The sequence below is a fragment of the Rhinolophus ferrumequinum genome, chromosome 25 (assembly GCF_004115265.2).
Source record: "Rhinolophus ferrumequinum isolate MPI-CBG mRhiFer1 chromosome 25, mRhiFer1_v1.p, whole genome shotgun sequence".
NCBI classification, from domain to species: domain Eukaryota; kingdom Metazoa; phylum Chordata; class Mammalia; order Chiroptera; family Rhinolophidae; genus Rhinolophus; species Rhinolophus ferrumequinum.
Window position 1 is genome coordinate 7,222,525 of NC_046308.1, and position 18,573 is coordinate 7,241,097.

At 36.2% G+C, this 18,573-nt stretch overlaps 1 protein-coding gene across 1 annotated transcript in view; it reads right to left on the reverse strand.

Moving 5' to 3' along the window:
• Nucleotides 1–18,573, reverse strand: part of NAA25 (N-alpha-acetyltransferase 25, NatB auxiliary subunit) — a 57,886-nt gene that overhangs the window by 25,166 nt on the left and 14,147 nt on the right. Inside the window, exons 5-13 of the mRNA XM_033098314.1 lie at nucleotides 17,686–17,760; nucleotides 16,451–16,558; nucleotides 15,999–16,077; nucleotides 13,815–13,926; nucleotides 13,179–13,268; nucleotides 12,591–12,760; nucleotides 10,541–10,653; nucleotides 4,201–4,408; nucleotides 3,213–3,302 (exon numbers count right to left, since the gene is read on the reverse strand). Of these exons, the coding sequence (XP_032954205.1) occupies nucleotides 3,213–3,302; nucleotides 4,201–4,408; nucleotides 10,541–10,653; nucleotides 12,591–12,760; nucleotides 13,179–13,268; nucleotides 13,815–13,926; nucleotides 15,999–16,077; nucleotides 16,451–16,558; nucleotides 17,686–17,760 (1,045 nt within the window). The remainder of the gene's footprint in view (nucleotides 1–3,212; nucleotides 3,303–4,200; nucleotides 4,409–10,540; nucleotides 10,654–12,590; nucleotides 12,761–13,178; nucleotides 13,269–13,814; nucleotides 13,927–15,998; nucleotides 16,078–16,450; nucleotides 16,559–17,685; nucleotides 17,761–18,573) is intronic.

Genomic DNA, 18,573 nt, shown 5'->3' on the forward strand with positions numbered 1-18,573 from the left:
ATTGTACTAATAATGGGGGGATAATTAAGTAAATTACAGTAACACCCACACACAGAAACATCATACAACCATTTGACATTAAGGAAGAGTTTTTAATAACAAGAGAAAATAAATTATATTCTATCTGCCTTTTTCCAAGAGAAAAGAAACAAAATAACCAAAAATTGTACCTTTAGATAATTATCATCCATAATCCTATCCAAATCATCCAAACTACCCAAAATCTACTTAAACTACCATAAGGATTTTAACTTATTATTTTTGAACTATAATTACTTTTACACAGTAGTACTCATAGCATACATTCAATATTGTATTCTGCTCTTTTACTTTTAAGTGTTTTCCCATGTTGCTAGCTGGTCTTTTACAATCAAAATTTTATTTAATTCAATACTCACTTACCTAAACCTGTGCTACACTATATATAAGACCCAGAGATAAGAGTCACAGGTGGTCACTGGCCTAAAGAGGCTCAGAACTGAGTAGAAGAGATAGTTGAACAATACAGAAAATAGATCATTTTAAGAAGTCCTGGTTAATCAAAGATAACTAGTTATAAGGAAAAAAAAAACTTTCTTAAAGATCTCTTTAAAATGGAAACAAAATTTCAAAGTACATAGCAAAAAAAAAGTTTAATTTATACTTCTTTCTGAACTATTAAACCAAACATTACGAAGCTTTATCATTTTACTTTATTTTGCAAAATTTAGGCTATAACTACAACTCTACACAAATTCTTCACCAAATAAAAAAGCACCAAAGGTTGGTGAAGTTTTTTGGGACAAATTTTTTCTAACTAAATTTTGTAATATAACAAAATAATACAAGATAAATAAGTTCTTGGAATATAATATACAGCATGGTAACTATAGTTAACGATACTGTATTATACATTTGAAAGTTGCTAAGAGAGTAGATCTTAATAGTTCTTATCGCAAGGAAAATTTTTATAGCTATGTGTGGTGACAGACAACTAAACTTATTGTGGTAATCATTTCGTTTATATATATATATGTGTGTATATATATATATATATATATATATATCAAATCATTATGTTGTATACTTTAAACTAATACAATGCAATGTGTCAATTATATCACAATAAAATAGGAGAGGAAAAAAATGTCATCTTCACTCTACATTTTACTTTTGCGGCATAACCATAAAGAGATACCTTTTTGCAAACATATTTGAGAGCATCATCAATTTCCTAAAGCACTCTCCTTAAACCTTTCATATTCAAATCAGTCTCTTTCAACATCCTCACCAATGCTCTCTAAATTTCTAATTTTTGCCAGATCCACCCTGAACAATGATAATGCCTGATTGGAGCACTTCAACATCACTTTCACTGACTTTAAGAAAATTTGCATCTTTATAATATCTGCAATTTCCCATGGGTTTGCACTGTGTAATTTTGGACAACTAGCCTAACTTCTTTCTCTCTATGCTGTATTTTCCTTCTCTGTAAAACTATAACAATCTTAACTATACTGCTATGGGGTTTAAATTAGCTAATTTATGTGTAGTACTTTCAAGTGCCTGATAACCAACTGTTATTATTATTAAATGGTCAAATATCTTGCTCAAAAAAACAAGAGATTAACAAAGCCATTGTCACTATCAGCAAGAATGGATATTAGGGACAAGTTGGGAAGGGTATCTGAGTAGAGATCAGGTTGCTAAATAGTTAGTTCATTAATGGTTTTTACATTAGGGTGACTTTTACCGCCCTATGCAACCTCATGAATCTGGGGCTCAGATGACAAATATGCTGGTAAGAAGGATTTTACCTCCATCCCCAATACAATACAGTGTAACAAGTCCTATCATCTGGGTACATACAATGTTCTACAAAAGTTCAAAAGGGGCATAAAATCCGCAATGAGGGAGGGGATGGAATCAAGACAGGCTTGTCGGAGGCACTGTTTGAGTAAAAGTGAGATGAAAGAGTTAAGAAAGTTATTTCAAACAGAGGCAACATGATGTTCAGTGATGGGGGGAAAAGAATAGATTCAGGACTGTAAGTACATAAGAATCTGAAGACGCAGGCAAAGGCTAGATTATAAAGAGCGCTCTACTTGAAAAGTCGACCTTTGTCCTCAGGAAAACAGGGCGCCTCTGGAGAATTGTAAGCATGAGGATGACAAAACTGATTCTCGAATCAAAACTGATTCTCTGTGAAACGACCCACAAGGGCAGGGGTTATGTCTATCTTGCACACTCTCCCCAGCCCTTTATTTCTGCTATAGTTTATTCCAGTGAATAATATGCAGTAAGTATCTAACATTATTTTCCCCAAAAAACTACTAACAAGAGAAAATGTCAGGGGGTGACCTAAAGAAAAGGCAATCTCAGTGACATCAGCTGAATCATCCATCCTCTTGCTCAATGACACATGATGCTTCCTTTACTGTATATTATATTTTTGTCTTAAATGGGCTAATTAGAACTGCATTCCAAAAAGAGGTCATTTTCCTGTACATAAATGGTTTTTTCCCTCTCTTTCTCCCGCCTCCCCCCGACACACTCCGGTTCAAGCCGTTGTTTCTCAGTCTAGTTGTGTAGGACACAGCTCCCTAGCCCATGCTGGCATTATGAGCTTTGCGCTCCCCCCCCCCCACCCCCCCGGCTGAGGCAGTCGGTCGCCGGTCATTGGCCCACAGCAGCTCATGGCAGCCCGCGACAGCTCACGCCGACCTCCAGCTACTCACGGCAGCCCAGCTCGAGAGAGAGCTATTGTTCACAATCTTAGCTGTAGAGGGTGCAGCTCACTGGCCCATGTGGGAATCAAACCGGCAACCTTGGTGTTAGGAGCATGGTGCTCCAACCACCTGAGCCACCGGGCAGGCCCTGTAAATGTTTTAAGTGAATAAGAGGGCTATTCCATTCCACGGGCCTATACATCTATCTGTGAATCAGTTTCTCTGTATTTTAATTATTATAACTTTATAATAGGTTGTTTACCATCATTACTCACTATTCAGAGATGTTTAAAAACAAAACAGATATCCAGTGATTTAAGATTTTCCTGATTACAGGGAGGGGAATACTTGGAGACTTGGGTTCTTCTAGAAGCACCCTGGAGAAGGGCAAGGAAGTAAAAAATTTAAAAGCATAAATCAAATTCTTAGATTAAAAAATTAGTCTAAGGATGTATAGTGAACAAAAAGAGAGAGTAAAATTAAACTGAAATTACTGCTCCTTACCTGTTTCTCTCCATATATCAATAAGCACATGGACAGCAAGGAGACAGTAATAATCTGAAAACTGCAATTCGGTTTTCAAACAGGATTTCCCTATAAGGGAAAAAAAAATTCATATCTGTATTTTAACATTTGTTTAACTGTTACTGCCCCAAAGAAGTTTTTTACAGCAGGAAAGTGATAGGAAGGAGAAGAGAGAGAGAGGAAATGAAATAAGAATGGGATAATGCCAGAAGAAAAATATAAGCCATGAATCAAAGGATTCAAAAGAAGGTGAGACCAGACTCAGCTGGAGCAGAAGAGTTCTGAACAGAGGTGGTATCCAAAATGGTCCCAAAAGGAAAGTAGCAAAATTTGGAAGGAGGCTTTAGGTGAAGAAAAGAACAAAAGCAAGGGCCATGTATAATTGAAGTAATACACTCATTACTTCACCTAATTTTTTACAATACAGTTAGAGAAATACTGATATCATCTAATCAGATAATTTATATTTTATCACATATATCTAGCAATCTGAAGAGTCTCTACTTCTAATCTAAATATTTATCTCATCATTTACAACATTCTTTTTGTTCACTTAGTCTATATATTACTAACATTAAGGCCTATAAGCAGAAAATATGACAATTATCATAAACTATACAATTCATATGAGCCCCAATGAAACATAGAGCTAGCTCAGCAGATTGGGAAGAATATAAACAACTGGAAGCCAACTATAATTATTTAAGACTCCAAGCTTAATATTGTGTGCCAACCACACTTAAATTTTTGAAAAATGAAATGTGGAAGAAAATAGTAATAATAAAACTCCAAGCTTAAGAAAGCCTTTGCATTTCATTACTTGGCTAGTCTTCCCACTTGACAAAATATTCTCCTTGCCAAACTCATTAAAATAGGGTGCTGTGATTAAAAAAAAATAATAATAACACAAAAAACTGACTTCTAAGCCTTAGCAGATCAGGGAAGGACATTTTGAAAGATTACTCACCAAATTCCAGTCCATGCTGATACCTTATCATCAATTCTCTGACCACACTCAATTTCTGAGTTTTATCCATAGTGTGGTACAAGCCCAGTAACCTCGTCAGCTGCACCACACACAAATGTTGCTGCAGGGCTCTGATGTCAGCAGGCAGTGCCAGTTTATCCTCTGTTGGTGTCGACAAAGGAACAACTCCAAGTAACTGATTAATAAACTGCAGAGTGGAAAAAGGAGGACAGGTCTCAAAACAGAAGTCTTTAGTAGGCCATAATTAACAAATACTGAAATGGTCTAGAAAAAGGCATCAAGAAAAAAATATAAATTAAAACCCCTTTAGCATACCATTTTCTATCTACCGAAATTGTTAAAACAAAAAAGAATTTCTAAAGGAACATAATGTTGGTGATACTCCACTGAATCTGGCACACTCATTCATTGCTGGCCAAAAGTAGTTGGTCAATACCTTGTATTATATGCACTAAAAGATTAAAAGAATTGTGAAAATGTGTCATAAATTATAGCACGCCAACTTAATATATAACATAGCAATAAAAAACTTTAGTAAGACTGTAGAAAAGAGATTACCAAAAAACAAACCAACCTACAATTATACTGACATACAAATAAATTCTTAAAGGAAATGTTATACATTGAAAGGCATACTTATAACATGTCAGTGGCCTTAAATCACTTTTGTAATTAAGTTTTTATTTTGAGATGATTGTAGATTTGCGTGCAGTTATAAGAAAATGAAATGTCCCCTTCACCCAGTTTCTCTCAATGGCAACATCTTGCATTAACATGTCTTTAATTCTTTAAATTTGGTAAGAATTTTTTTTTAAAACACCAGGTCCAGTTATACATTTATTAAACACAGGCTTATTTGCGCTCTCTGCCCGTTAAGATGAGAGTAAAGAACAAAACAGGAATCAACCCATATGGATCAAGAACACGTGAACAGATGACAACAAATAAAAGCCACTAACAAGATAAAAAGCAGAAGGGCAGGTGGTCAGTGTACAGTAAGCAACGAGGAGGACCCCAATTAGCAGCACGCCTCGTCAGCCACAGAACCTTGAAAGACTCAGAAATTAAAGGACACCGGGGCCTCTGAAAGCTAAAGTGCTAGTGGCACTGAAATGGGAGAATGTGCTCATTCTGTCCCTCCTAAGCTCACAGACGAACTTCCTAAATCCAGGAGAAGCCTGGGCTTTTACTCCCAGTAGCTGAACCAGAGGCACCATGGACTCAGAGACAGCAGGCATAGCTGGAAACAGGGATAAAGCACAAATGCTTATTCAGTGATGAGAGCCTAAGTTCCCCTCCCCCTACTCGGAACCAGATCCCAGAATGCTACCAGGCAAATGTTTAGGTCCCCAAACAGAGATGGTGGCAAAGAGGCTCTATGAAAAGTATTTCTGAAGTAAGAGATGGGGTGGGGAGAGGCTGGGGGGAGAATGTTACAGATCTACCACCGTGTTTCCCCGAAAATAAGGCCTACCCAGAAAATAAGCCCTAGCACAATTTTTCAGGATGACATCCCCTGAACATAAACCCTAGTGCATCTTTTGGAGCAAAACTTAATAGAAGACCCGGTCTTATTTTGGGGGAAACACAGTACCTCGAGTTTCAGACTATACTAAGAGGAGTTGTATACTTCCATGGTTCTTTCGGATTGATTGGGGTGAATTGAACAAAAAGAGATTTACTCCAAGAAAGTTGTGCAAAAACAGTAATCTCCATATACAAAGTGGCTTGGCTGTGAATATTTCGTCATAAAAATATAATACTGAATAACGACTAAACTATATCGGGGCAGGGGGAAGTATGTGAGAGGAGAAGTGGAATGTTATCAATGAAATGACCACCACCCACAGTGGGGCACCAATAGATGAAGACTATGACTGTAAAAATAAACAAATAGCTATGTAAGTCTTTAATTTAGACATACGGAGGTACGTAATAGAAAATACAGTTAAGAGTTAAAAGTGATTTGCCTGTAAAGACCCAGACCCAGGGGTAGAGACGGCCAAGAGCTGCTACTGTTTTTCAACAGAAGCCTTGTAGTACTATTTGACTTTTTCAATTTTATACATGTAATTTTTTGATACAAATTAAAATTAACATCCCACTAAATCATGCAGTTTCACATCTGTAACAACTTTGCTTCAATTGGATGCATTTTAATTATTATGATCAAATAATCATTTGTAACAGAAACTGCGGCACTGGTTGTCATGTTTTTGATTAAATGTCTACATAATTTCTACTGCCAGTTCTTCCATTCTTGTAAGTCATTTTATATATTGCATTTATTATTAATGCCTTCTTTAGTGAATGCTGAAGAAGAATCTTCCAAACAGGTTTTGTTATGAAACAATACATTCAATTCATTCTTTATGCTAGTTGGTACAGTTTTACTGCTATGCAAAAAGCTTCTTTAAAAACTGGAATCATTCCAATGTTTAGCTTAAAATGCCAAGGCAAAGGAAACAAAAGATAAAAACATCACCCTGGGTGAGCAACTTCAGGATAACCGAACTCTACTGGCCCACTTTTAGGGGCTAATCCCATTTTCAAAGGACTTGGCTCCTATTTCATTAGGACGAAGTTCTCAGCTTGAACCTTACTCGAACAGTTTGTAGTCCTCTGACAAACATACTGCTGAGTGGCAGAATTTTTAGCTATTGAAGTCCTCCCACATTTAAAAGGTTGTGGCAGCAAAATTACCCCTCTCACTGAAAAATGTACGTGGGACTACAAAACTCTTTGCAGCAGCTTGAAATCCTTTGTCTCACAGAACAATGACTACCTTATCACTACTAGTATTCCAGCATTTCTAGAGAGTTCCTCTCAGTAGGTTACGATGATGGGGTCACATGAGATGACCCAAGGTTTTCAAACACACCAATAAAGGAGAGCTACTGGTACTAGATTTGTATTAGCAAACCATTACTAATGTCAGCTGAAGGCAATAGAAGTTTCCCTCTACTGCAGCGCTATCAGCTGATGCTTCAACTTAGAAGACGGTAAGCACTGCACCACATGGTCAGTTGTTCCCTATCTTAGCACTTAGCACATAATACGTATGTGCAACAAACAATGAATGAATGAATCTCTCCCACATGGTTCTAGATTCTGCTTAAATCTCTTCTCTACCATGAAACTCACACACTGTATTTTTAGAGAATTCTGGCTACTAAAAAGATCTTTTTCTCACTGAGCCAAATTCTGAATTCCCTGCAACAACTTGCTAGTCCCAGTACTCAACCCTTTCCTACAAGAGAGCTTTTCAAAGATGAGAAAGGAAGTACTCTGTCCCCACCAGAGCAAACCTCTCTCTCTTCCACTCAACCATTTCTCTCCCAGCTGCCTTCAAGTCCTCCTACGACCCAGACCCCTGGATATGTTACAATTTATCCAGAGCTTGGCCTGAAGACTGTAAGCACAGCATCCCAAGAATAGCTTTCCTAAAACCAAAGTGAATGGTGACGGTCATTTCAGAACCCAGAGAGACCACAGGCTACTTACCAGTTAGGGAATGCACGCTTCCATCTGCCCGAGATGTGAAACCTCAGTCCTGCCACACTATCGAGCCCTGGTGGACTGATGACACAGTCACCACCAAATACTCCAGTCACCGCCCACTGTGTCCCAATGCACTTCGTCCATCCCACAAGGGGAAGACAGAGGCTTTCTGGAACCACAGATGGCGGCAGCCCTGTGATAAGAAGACTTCAACCCTTCATTAATTACAGAGGTCTGAATAAGCTGACCAGTCACAGGCTTTCTTTATCCACACCCATATGTCTTTATATGGTGCTCTACCCTCCCTCAGGCTCTCTGTTCTTCAAATTGTAGAGTACTCCAACTGCCCATTACCAAGGACACCTGGGCTAAATGCTAAAAACCTTTGATGTGGAACAGAGTGTGAAGCTGCCATCAATGGTGCCGTGGATGAGGAGCCTAAAGATAAAGTTCTCCATCTCGGTATCTAACTGACTCATATTGGTTCACTCATGTCAAAAGCTCCCAATATAACAGTCCCCCCCTTATCCTCAGCTTCACTTTCTGCGGTTTCAGGTACCCACAATCAACAGTGGTCCAAAAATGTTGAACGGAAAATTCCAGAAATAAACAATTCATAAGTTTTAAATTGCACACCATTCTGAGTCGTGTGATGGAATCTTGTGCGGTCTCGCTAGGTCCCGCCCTGGACATGACTCATCCCTTTGTCCAGCATCTCCACGCTGTGTTAGTCAAGCCCCACCTACTAGTCACTTAGTGGTCAACTCAGGTATTAGATCAACTGTCGTGGTCTCACGGTGCTTGTGTTTAAGTCACCTTTATTTTATTTATAATGGCCCCAAAACACAAGAGTAGCAATGCTGGCAATTCATATATGCCAAAGAGATGTCGTAATGTGCTTCCTTTAAATGAAAAGGTGTGTATATTGCAAAAAAACATAGTATATACATAGGGTTTGGTACTATCCACAGTTTCAGGCATTCACTGGGGGTCTTAGAACGTATCCCCTGCAGATAAGAGAGATTACTGTACATGACAATTAACTACAATGTGGTACCCTGGATTAGATCCCAGAACAAAAAAAAGACATTAATGGAAAACTGCAGAAATCCAAACCAAGTCCAGAGGTTAGTTAATAGTAATGGGCCGATGTCAGTTTTCTTAAGTTTTGACAAACGTGCCGTGGTAATTTGAAATCTTAACATTGGGGGAAGCTGGGTGAAAAGTACAGTGTAATTTCATGGACCACCTTGGTGACCTTTCTGTAAATCTAAAAATATTCCAAATAAAGTTTATTTTTTTTAAATCCTTAAGACTTAGCGTTTTAAACTGCTTCAGCAAGATTAAATCATGATTTGAAATAAACTGTTATAGTTTTAAGCAAATCCAAGATAAGACAATAAAAGGGGAGTCCAGTAGACTTCATCAAAATTTAAAACTGCTCTGCAAACGATCCTGTTAAGGGGATGAAAAGACAAGCTACAGACTGGGAGAAAACATTTGAAACCACATATCTGACAAAGGACTTGTGTCTAAACTATCTCAAGAACTCTCAAAGCTCTATAGTGAAAAACAAAAACAAATCAACCAGACAATTAGCAAAAGACATCGACAATTCACTGAGGAAAATCTAAAGATATCAAATAAACACATGAAAAGATTTCAACATCATTAACCAGTAGGGAAATGCACATAAAAACCATAAGGAAATACCACTACACAACCTTTCAGAATGGCTAAAATAAAAAAAACAGTGATAACACTAAATGCTGATGAGGATACAAAGAAACTAAATCACTCATACACTAACAGGAGTTAAAAATGGGATAGCCACCGCAGAAAAGTTTGGCTGTCTCTTATGAAAACTAAACATGCAGCTACCATAATATCCAGCAATTGCACTATTGGGCATTTTTCTCAGAGAAAAAACACTTATTGAACAAAAACACTTATTGAGTAACACAAAAAACCTGCACACAAATGTTCATTGCAACTCTATTTGCAATAGCCAAAAAGTAGAAACAGGTTCAAGAACTCTGGTGTACCCATACCATGGAATACTATTCTGCGATAAAAAGGAATGAACTGTTGCTACATGGAACAACATGGATGAATTTCCAGGAAATTATGTTGAGCAAAAAAAGCCAACCTCAAAAGGTTACACATAATATGATTCCATTATATAACATTCTTAAAATAACAAAACTATAGAAACATAAAACAGTAGGTGTCAGAGTATAGTGATGGGGAAAGGGGAAGGTGAAGGGAGGTGACTATGGGTACAAAAAAGCAGCATACGGGACCTTGGTGGTGAACAGGTTGTATCTTGACTGCGGTGATGTCACATAATCCATGTGCACTACATACTGCACTAAAAACACACAAAACACACCACACACACAAATGAATGTAAGTAAAACGGGTGAAATCTGAATATGGTCAGTGGATTGTATCAATGTTAATTTCCTAATTATACCACTATAATTATGCAATGTTACCAATGGGGCAAAATGGGTGAAGGGTATAAGGAGCACTCTGTATTGTTTCTCTTACAACTGCATGTAAATCTACAATTATCTCAAAAACCTAAAAGCAAAAAAGGAGATTCCAATTATCTACCAGGGGCTTATCCTCACTGTGGCTTAACTTAACAAGAAATCATGCCTTTAATCTGATAGCCCCTAGGTACTTGGCTTGATAGCGCAGCTATCTTGATATCTCATGTTCGGCACTCTCACACATTTTAGAAAGGAAACCTAAACACTTAACCTAGTTACAATAAATGCAGGCACCCAAAAGAATGCTGAATCGTACTTACTTTTGTACGCTGTGTAGCAGGTAAGAGGTCAACAAACACCTTGAGGTCTGTAAAACAACAAGGTTTATCCCCAAACTTTTTAAAATACTGGAACATTAATTCTTCTGGATCGCCTAAGAGAGGAAAAAAAAAAAATCACTAAATTATTCATGGACTGAAGCAATTTCTAATTTAAGTAAAAGGTCTGATTTAAAAAACATTTCTTTCAATTAAATTAAAATTTTGCTTGAATGAGAATGAGAATGCATTAGAATGACAGTAAGTAAGGGCTAGAAGATGGCTTGCCCATTTAAAAATAAACAAATACAAACAAAATAAAAAGGAGGTAAATCTTACAAACTCAGTTTACCTATTATTACACTTAGGAAATGTGAAGCTTTTTATTCGATTCAAGTTTAAATAGTTAAAAAGTTTTCATTAAAGTTTAAATAAAGACTTAAGTTTATACGCAAACATTAAACAAACATGCTTCTCACCACAACAGTTCCTAAACTACTTCATAAGTATCAAATAAATGTTAACTAAATGAAAGGTATGTGTTTGTTAACAGGCATACCAACAGAAGAGAAAATACATGGGAAGAACCACAGGCCAGTAATTCCAACAAAGTCAATCACTACGTAAAATTTAAACCTGGAAACAGAAAGCTACCAGTTCATTTTATTTTTCCTCAAATTAAAAACAAAACATAAAAATAATAAAAATAAAATGCTCTCAGACTGAGCTAGATCTAAGAAGCAGAGATTTTTAACCCAGGGCTTCTGTAAGAATTTAGGTCCCAATTCCTGTTTCTGGGAACAGAGATCGATGGCTTTAATCAGATTTTCACAGGACTCTGTGATCCAAAAGAGAATCACTCACTGGTCTGGTAAAAACAAATTTTGTGGAGACTAGACAAATTCACAAATTTGTAAGGTATGGACTGGTAAGAAGGATGAGAAAGATAGAAGATAGCAAGTGTCAAAGCAGATCCAGATACTTTTATGTTGTCCAGCTTTGGAATCTATTTTAACAATATTTTGCTGAAGGTCACATGGAAATTTTCATTTGCAATTCAGGTGCTAACATAGACAGATTATTGAGAGACCCAAAGAAAGAAGTCAACATGGAATTCAAAATTGGTTGTGAATAATGTAGAAAGGGAATGATAGAGACAAGCCCATAATTAGTTGGAGAACATTAATTAGATGATCGAAATGTCCAGAGATGTTCTAGGATAGGTTTTAGTGACCATCATCCTCTTAAAGTTTATCAACTTTTAATGAGAACAAAGTTTCTATAATGATGAGTAGGAGAAAAGCTTTCTTTGAAGCTTTACCTTAAAAAATGAAATTGAAAACTTAAAGTTTATTACCTGAAACTTAACAAAATTTACAGTATAATTACTATAAGCTAATGCTTAGTATGAGCAAAGAATCACTGCTTTTGGGGGGAAGGGGTAACATTTTTTCCAACAAAATTATAAACTAACACAATATGACACCCTTCACTTCTCCCGTAGTAAGCTCAAAAAGAACCATTGTACAAAAAGATCTAAGGGCGCCATCAAATTTCCTGAAGGCCTCTCTTACTGTTTCACCATCAAAATCATCCTTTTTTCCAACTTTGTCTTTATCCTTATAAATTTTCTCTTCGACTGTTAATGGCTCTAACTCAGCCAAATGTTCTTTCATCAGTGGTTTTGTAAGTGCTGGGAGCAGATTTTCAAGAAAGCTTTTGTCCACTTCATGAAATCCTGAAACTTTTACAAAACTGGCTATTTTTACTTTGAAATTGATTCTGACATAATTGTTGGGTCAGCAAGAGAATGCCTGACGAAGACTGATGGAATAGAGAGAAATGATAATGTTAAGTCAAATTGAACATGTGCTTGAGGGTTAATTTTATAACTGATCCATTCATTAGTAAATATTTTCAGGTTTTGAAATGTCTGCTTCTCAAACATGACTCTGTCAGTCATTGTAGGACTCAGATAATCAATACTGCACTTGGTATCGGGAGCATTCCTGTACCTTCTCCGGGGTCCCCCCAAATCATTACAGTTTCTTACCCAGTTTGTACTCATCATTAAAACCTTGATGCCGTAAGCGTCTAATCAGCTCTAGTTTAGCTAGATGTGGTCCTCGAAGGTGGCGAGAACTTTTAGATTCTTCTGTTATCCGATCTTCTATAAACTTCACAGCTTCTTCTGCAGAATAATGTACTTCTCCTTCTAAAGAGCTAGGTATAAACACATGAAAAAGGCATTTTGTGCCTCTATTGTCACTCCCAAAACTTAAAGTCAAGCAAAGTTGATTTCAAGAAACAAAAAGAAAAAGCATTTCGATAATTAGAGTACAAATGGGAGTAAAAGCAAGCTGTAAGCATATTCTGGCAGATAACATGGCATATGATTACTCCCAATTTTGGCATTTGATTGTTGTAGTGACTAACCACCTCTACCTCTTAAAAAAAGAATGGGTACTTTCTACAATGAACATGTATTTATTTTACCATTTTAAAAATGGGGGGGGTGAATCTTACTTTGAAAGAGATAAATTATTTAAACAGAAATAGAGAATTCAACTAGGCTTACAATAAAACTGTTTTGCTACAACATATTAAAAAGTGTTGTTATAATTCAGGAAAGACAACTTACTGTTCACCTTCAGCAGGAGGAGTCCAGGCCTCTTCAATCAGTCGAAAGACAGAATCGAAATAAGTCAGATAGAACTGCCAGTCATCTGAGCTAAAATCAGATTGAATGGTGCACACAGGATTAAACCCAAGTTGTGACAAATCTGCCTTAGGAACCACGATATTCAACTTATTTTCTAAGTTATATTTTAGGCTTTACTAGGAGAGACCCTCCCCCCTCCCGGGGTTTCCTCTGCAGCCCTAAAAGGACAGCACACCAGAGACATTTACAAAGTGAAGAAACTTTTAAGAGACTACTCTTCCCTTCAATAAAATGACCAGGTCTAAAAAACTAATATTCTTAACAGAAAACTCCCCCCATTAACACTTTCTAAAGGGGGGAGAGGTCTCTCTTTTAGACCAACACTGAATATTAAATTTTTGACAAATTAATGATTTTCAGCGTTCATTCTAAAGACCGAATACCTCTTTATTGAAAGATGAAGGTTCATCAAAAGCTTTTTTAAACATCCAGAACACACTACAATAATTTTTCACTTTGTGTCCAGAAATCTCAAAAGACAGATAAAAATGTCAATACTAACACCTGAAAGCCCCACTCTGATCTCATAGTCCAAAAAAAAAAGCATCTACTCACTTTTTCAGTAAGAGGCGCCGGGAAAGGGCATTGCACTCTGGCCACCTGCTCAACTTCTTGTACATAGCCATACATTTATTTTCTCGACTCTGAATCTCACTCGTCAACTTCTCTACAATTAAAGTTATAATAGTTGGTAAGCCAGTTTCATTTCTGCTCAGAAACCAAAACAAAGTCCAAGCACAAGAAGGAAAATACCACATTTTCTTATTTACTCTCTTAGAAAATGGAGCCACTATTAATACAAACTACTATCTTACTAAAGATTATTTTGCTGAAAAGAAAAAGTACATTTCAGATCCTAAACTTTTATAATAATTTTTTTTCTGTAAAATACAAGGATCCAGAATGTATTAAGTTGAGGATCTAGTATGTGGGATACACTTACAAAACTCTAACAGCACCTCGGAACTGGTATAGTAAGTCCAGAGAGACTTCCCATCCACACAGTTCCAAAACATCAAATAAGCTTGGACTAGAATGGGATGAGCAAGGTGAGATGTTAGGAGAAAGAATAAAACAATAGAAATGAACAAAACAAACTCTTTCCCTACAGCTGGGAACAGGAAAACTAGGACTATATTTCTGACCAAATTAAATTTGCCCTGTCCTTTTAGAACAGATTAGCAGATTAAGGATACTGACAATTACATTATGAATTTCCTATTAAGTATCTAAATTTTAATTACACATAGAACTACAATGTAGATGAGTAAAAACAGAAAGGCTGACTTGTATCCATCTGCAAGAAGGCTAAAGTTAGATAGTAAGTAACATTAAAAAAAAAAAAAACCCGCCTCCATTTTATATAATTAAAGTAGCTAAGTATCAGTTAGTATGACAGTTATATGACTGCACTATCTAGTAAAGGATATATAGTACATATAGCACAAAGTTTTTTTAGAGACTATCCCTAATGAGAGATCTCGGACTACTCATCTACAGTTAGTTACTCCCAATGACTGTAAAGCTACAATTAAAAGACCAGGTTTACCAAAACAATAATTGCATTTCCAGGAATTTCTCCTAAGGAAATCATCAAACACGTGTAAATTGTTAGGAACCAAAATCATGGTCATAAATTTCTAAAATAGGGGAATCGTTAACTCAATCTATGAAGTTTGTACAAATCAGTGTTCCAACAACAAAGGAAGAAGTATTGTCACAATGGAAAAGAACTAACTTCTTTAACATATAAAGTGCTCTTGCAAATCAGAAAGGAGATTAATCAAATTTTTAGAAATAGGAAAAGCAGCTCAGAGAAGAGGAAAAGATTAATGGCTTTAAATAAATGAAAAAATAATTATCCTCCCTCTTAAATTAAAAATTATAAAATATGTTTTACCCTTCAGATTAAAAAACTTAAAAAGTTTGATAAACAGTTTAATAATACAGGTTGGTAAGTATGCAAAGAAACAAGCCCTATTATATACTGATAAACACAGCTGAGAGGAATACACACAATAGCCTCTTGGAGGGCAATCTGGTTTAGAGCAAAGATGGCTCTTGCAAAGAAGCCTAAATATCCTTCAAGGACTGGTTAAGAAAATCCTCTACATTTATACTATGGGACGTTGGGCAGTCACTAAAGAGTGCGCTAATGAAGTGTATCTCTAAGACATAATCTAAGTTAAAAAAACCAAACAATTGGCTATAAGAGAATGCAGAACAAAGGTCACAAACTCAAATGCCTTCACGGGACAAGTAAAAAAAGAATGTTTGTATCAGAGCACAAATCCTAACTGGAGGCATTAACATCTTAAAATCTTAAAAGAAAAAAAAATTATAAATAAAAATCTGTGCTAACCGATTAAGATTTGTCTGTGGGCGAGATACAGTATGTTCTCATTTGTGGTTTAAAAGAGGGGTTGGAGGGAGATACATCTTTAGAAGGACATACAGAACAAGTACCTAGAGAAGAACCTAGAGGGTAGAAGGCTGGAGATCTGGGGTAGAACCTTTCACACTCCTTGAATGTTACAAATCCACGAATTATTTTCAATTTAAAAATATTCTTAAGAAATAAATGTACAACACAGAAAAGTCCAGAACATAAAACGATCACAAGTGATTTTTTTAATGTCTTTATATCTTTATGTTTCTGTATGAGGAAAAAATTTCCACAATAAACATTTTTCATGTTTAAACAAGAAAAAAATACTTTAAGAAAACTTTCAAAATTACCTCCTAATTTTCCTCTGATGACATCCAAGGCTTCCTGGTACTTCCCCAAACGTTCCAGGATCATATAATAAAGTTCAACCTTACCAAAAAAAAAAAAAAACAAACAAACAGGTGCAACCATTGAAACTTTTCAATAATAAAAAGATGGTCATTTGTGTTTTTAAAACATTAGAAAAGAACACTATTTTCAAATAAGATAAAATTAACAGTAAGAATCAGACAACAGTATCTCCCCTTATCTGTATACATCTCAGACTAAAGTGCTTGCTGAAAACAATTCAATGTTCATTATACCTAAGCTGGGGGCTTCCGAAGCTTTGCATTTACACAAAAGGCAAGACTGAGGACCCAGCTGTCTAACTGGAATAAAGCAATAGTTCATAATATTGTAACAGAATATTGTAGCAGTATCAAAATCATGTACATACAAAAGTTGGGCTTAATTAACTCACTTCAGCCTCCGCTTCTATCTTGTCCTCTTTCACCATTTTTTCTACCATTCTCTCAGCAAGGGGCAGAAACATCGTTTTTGAGAGGTTTTCATCCTGTGCTGATATAGACTAGAAGAGAAAGAAAATGTTTCGTGCTAATTTCTCCCTTGCTTGCACTCTTTATCTATTTATGTTATTGCCATGCAGACCATTACTGTGACTCCAGCACATAAATATCATTCTATTAACATGTCAACTATCAGACCTAATTTGAACTTGTCAATAAAGTACATTAGAGAGTAGTTGGCGCTACAGGAGATTTATTTATTAAAGGCTCATTATCCTACGCATTCTTCCACAATATGACCTAACTTTTAAATAGGTTACTCATACATTTTTCTAGAAATATGTTAAGAGGAGGTATGCCTATACTGATTATTATATATATAAACGGTATCATCAAGTGTTTACAAAGTGTTTCAGATGTCTTTTTTGAGATGTTCACACATTAGAAGGAAAATGCCAATTGTTTATACAGCTCACTATTAGCTACAATTACCCTAGAGTGATAATTAAAATTGATGCCTGGTATTAATAATTTTAAAACTGCCAGAGATTCTGCTCAGAGCTCATTCACCCCCTGTAAACAACGTTTCAAAATAGCTATTATGCTCATTTTACAGATAAAGTTAATATTCCCCACTGCTCTCCAAGACATGTGGTAAAGCCAATGCTGGAACACGTACCTGTCTGAACCCACAGCCTCTCTGTTCTTAACCGTTACATTCTAACTCCTACCACCCATCCCCTCCCACAGCGTCTCATTCTGGTCCTTACATTAGCTCTGGGAGACGAGCATCTCCATTCTGCAAGAGAGCAAACTGAGGCTCATAATGCAGAAATGAGAAAACAAGGCCACCCACTTCAATTACCTGTTCACTAACCAACAATAATGTCGTAAAGACAAACCTCAAGTCAAAATATCAAACATTTCAGGGCTCATACTTGATCAAATAACCTAGAAACGGATCTAGGTTCAGGGGAAATACAGTCTGTGCTACACACAAATAAACCAATATACCAACTCATAAAGAATACCAAAACTCCCCAACTCAAAACGTCAACTAACAATATGAAAAGTCTGTTTGACACATGCTGCAACACATTACCCAAGACATTCAGAAGACACATTAAGGACAATAACTATATACAAAAATAAAAACAAATCTCAATCCCATTCTGAATGCCATACTCACTTGCATAATTAAGCTCATCACAGACCAAAAGTAGTAAGGGTTTTTGGGGACAATCTTATATAGAGCCATGCCAGCCTGAAAGACAGAGAGCCATAAATACTTAATTTAGAAAACATCATAGAGGGCAATTAATGATCCAGATATGTGGCAGCAAGTATCCTCGGCAAATAGCAACACATTTACATACCCCAGTTACTGTAAGTACCTAGTTACTTGATGGATATTCTCTATTGGCGAGCAACAGAGGTAATCACAAACATGAATTTTTACAACATCAGGAATATTTCACCTTTTGAACCAGATTGTCTCAAAGTAAAACCCAGTATTTCTAGAAAATACTGTAAGCCGATAGTTTCAATAGAATACCAAACACAAAATTTGGATTATGAATGTACATCAGTAAACAAACTTTACTGAAGATATCACACTAACCAGTTATAGTAGTAAAACAAATAAGCAAAGAAATCCAGACAGCATATTTAAACTTCAGAATCAGAAAAGATCACTCTGATATAATTTAAAAATGTTAGGCAAATAGTCAGGTTCTTTCAAGATGCCATCAATTAGAATGGAACCCTTTCATTGAGAAATGTATAATATACAAATACTTAAAAGCAGGGACATAACAAGGAGGAAAGTAGACCTACTCATACATTACTGAGAACCTATCCATAATTAGCCAACTAGTAATCAATGCCAGGAATTCCGTCAGCTAATTATCAGAGTTAATATTTTTTTTAATCTTCTGCTATCTTCAATCCACTTTAAAAATTACACGGAGCGCCTATTAAGTGGAAGGAAATGCCTATTCCTGCCAAGGATACAAAGATTGAGTCCTAGTCCCAAGGCATTTAAAAGCTAGGAAAAGAGATAAGACAAATACACAAA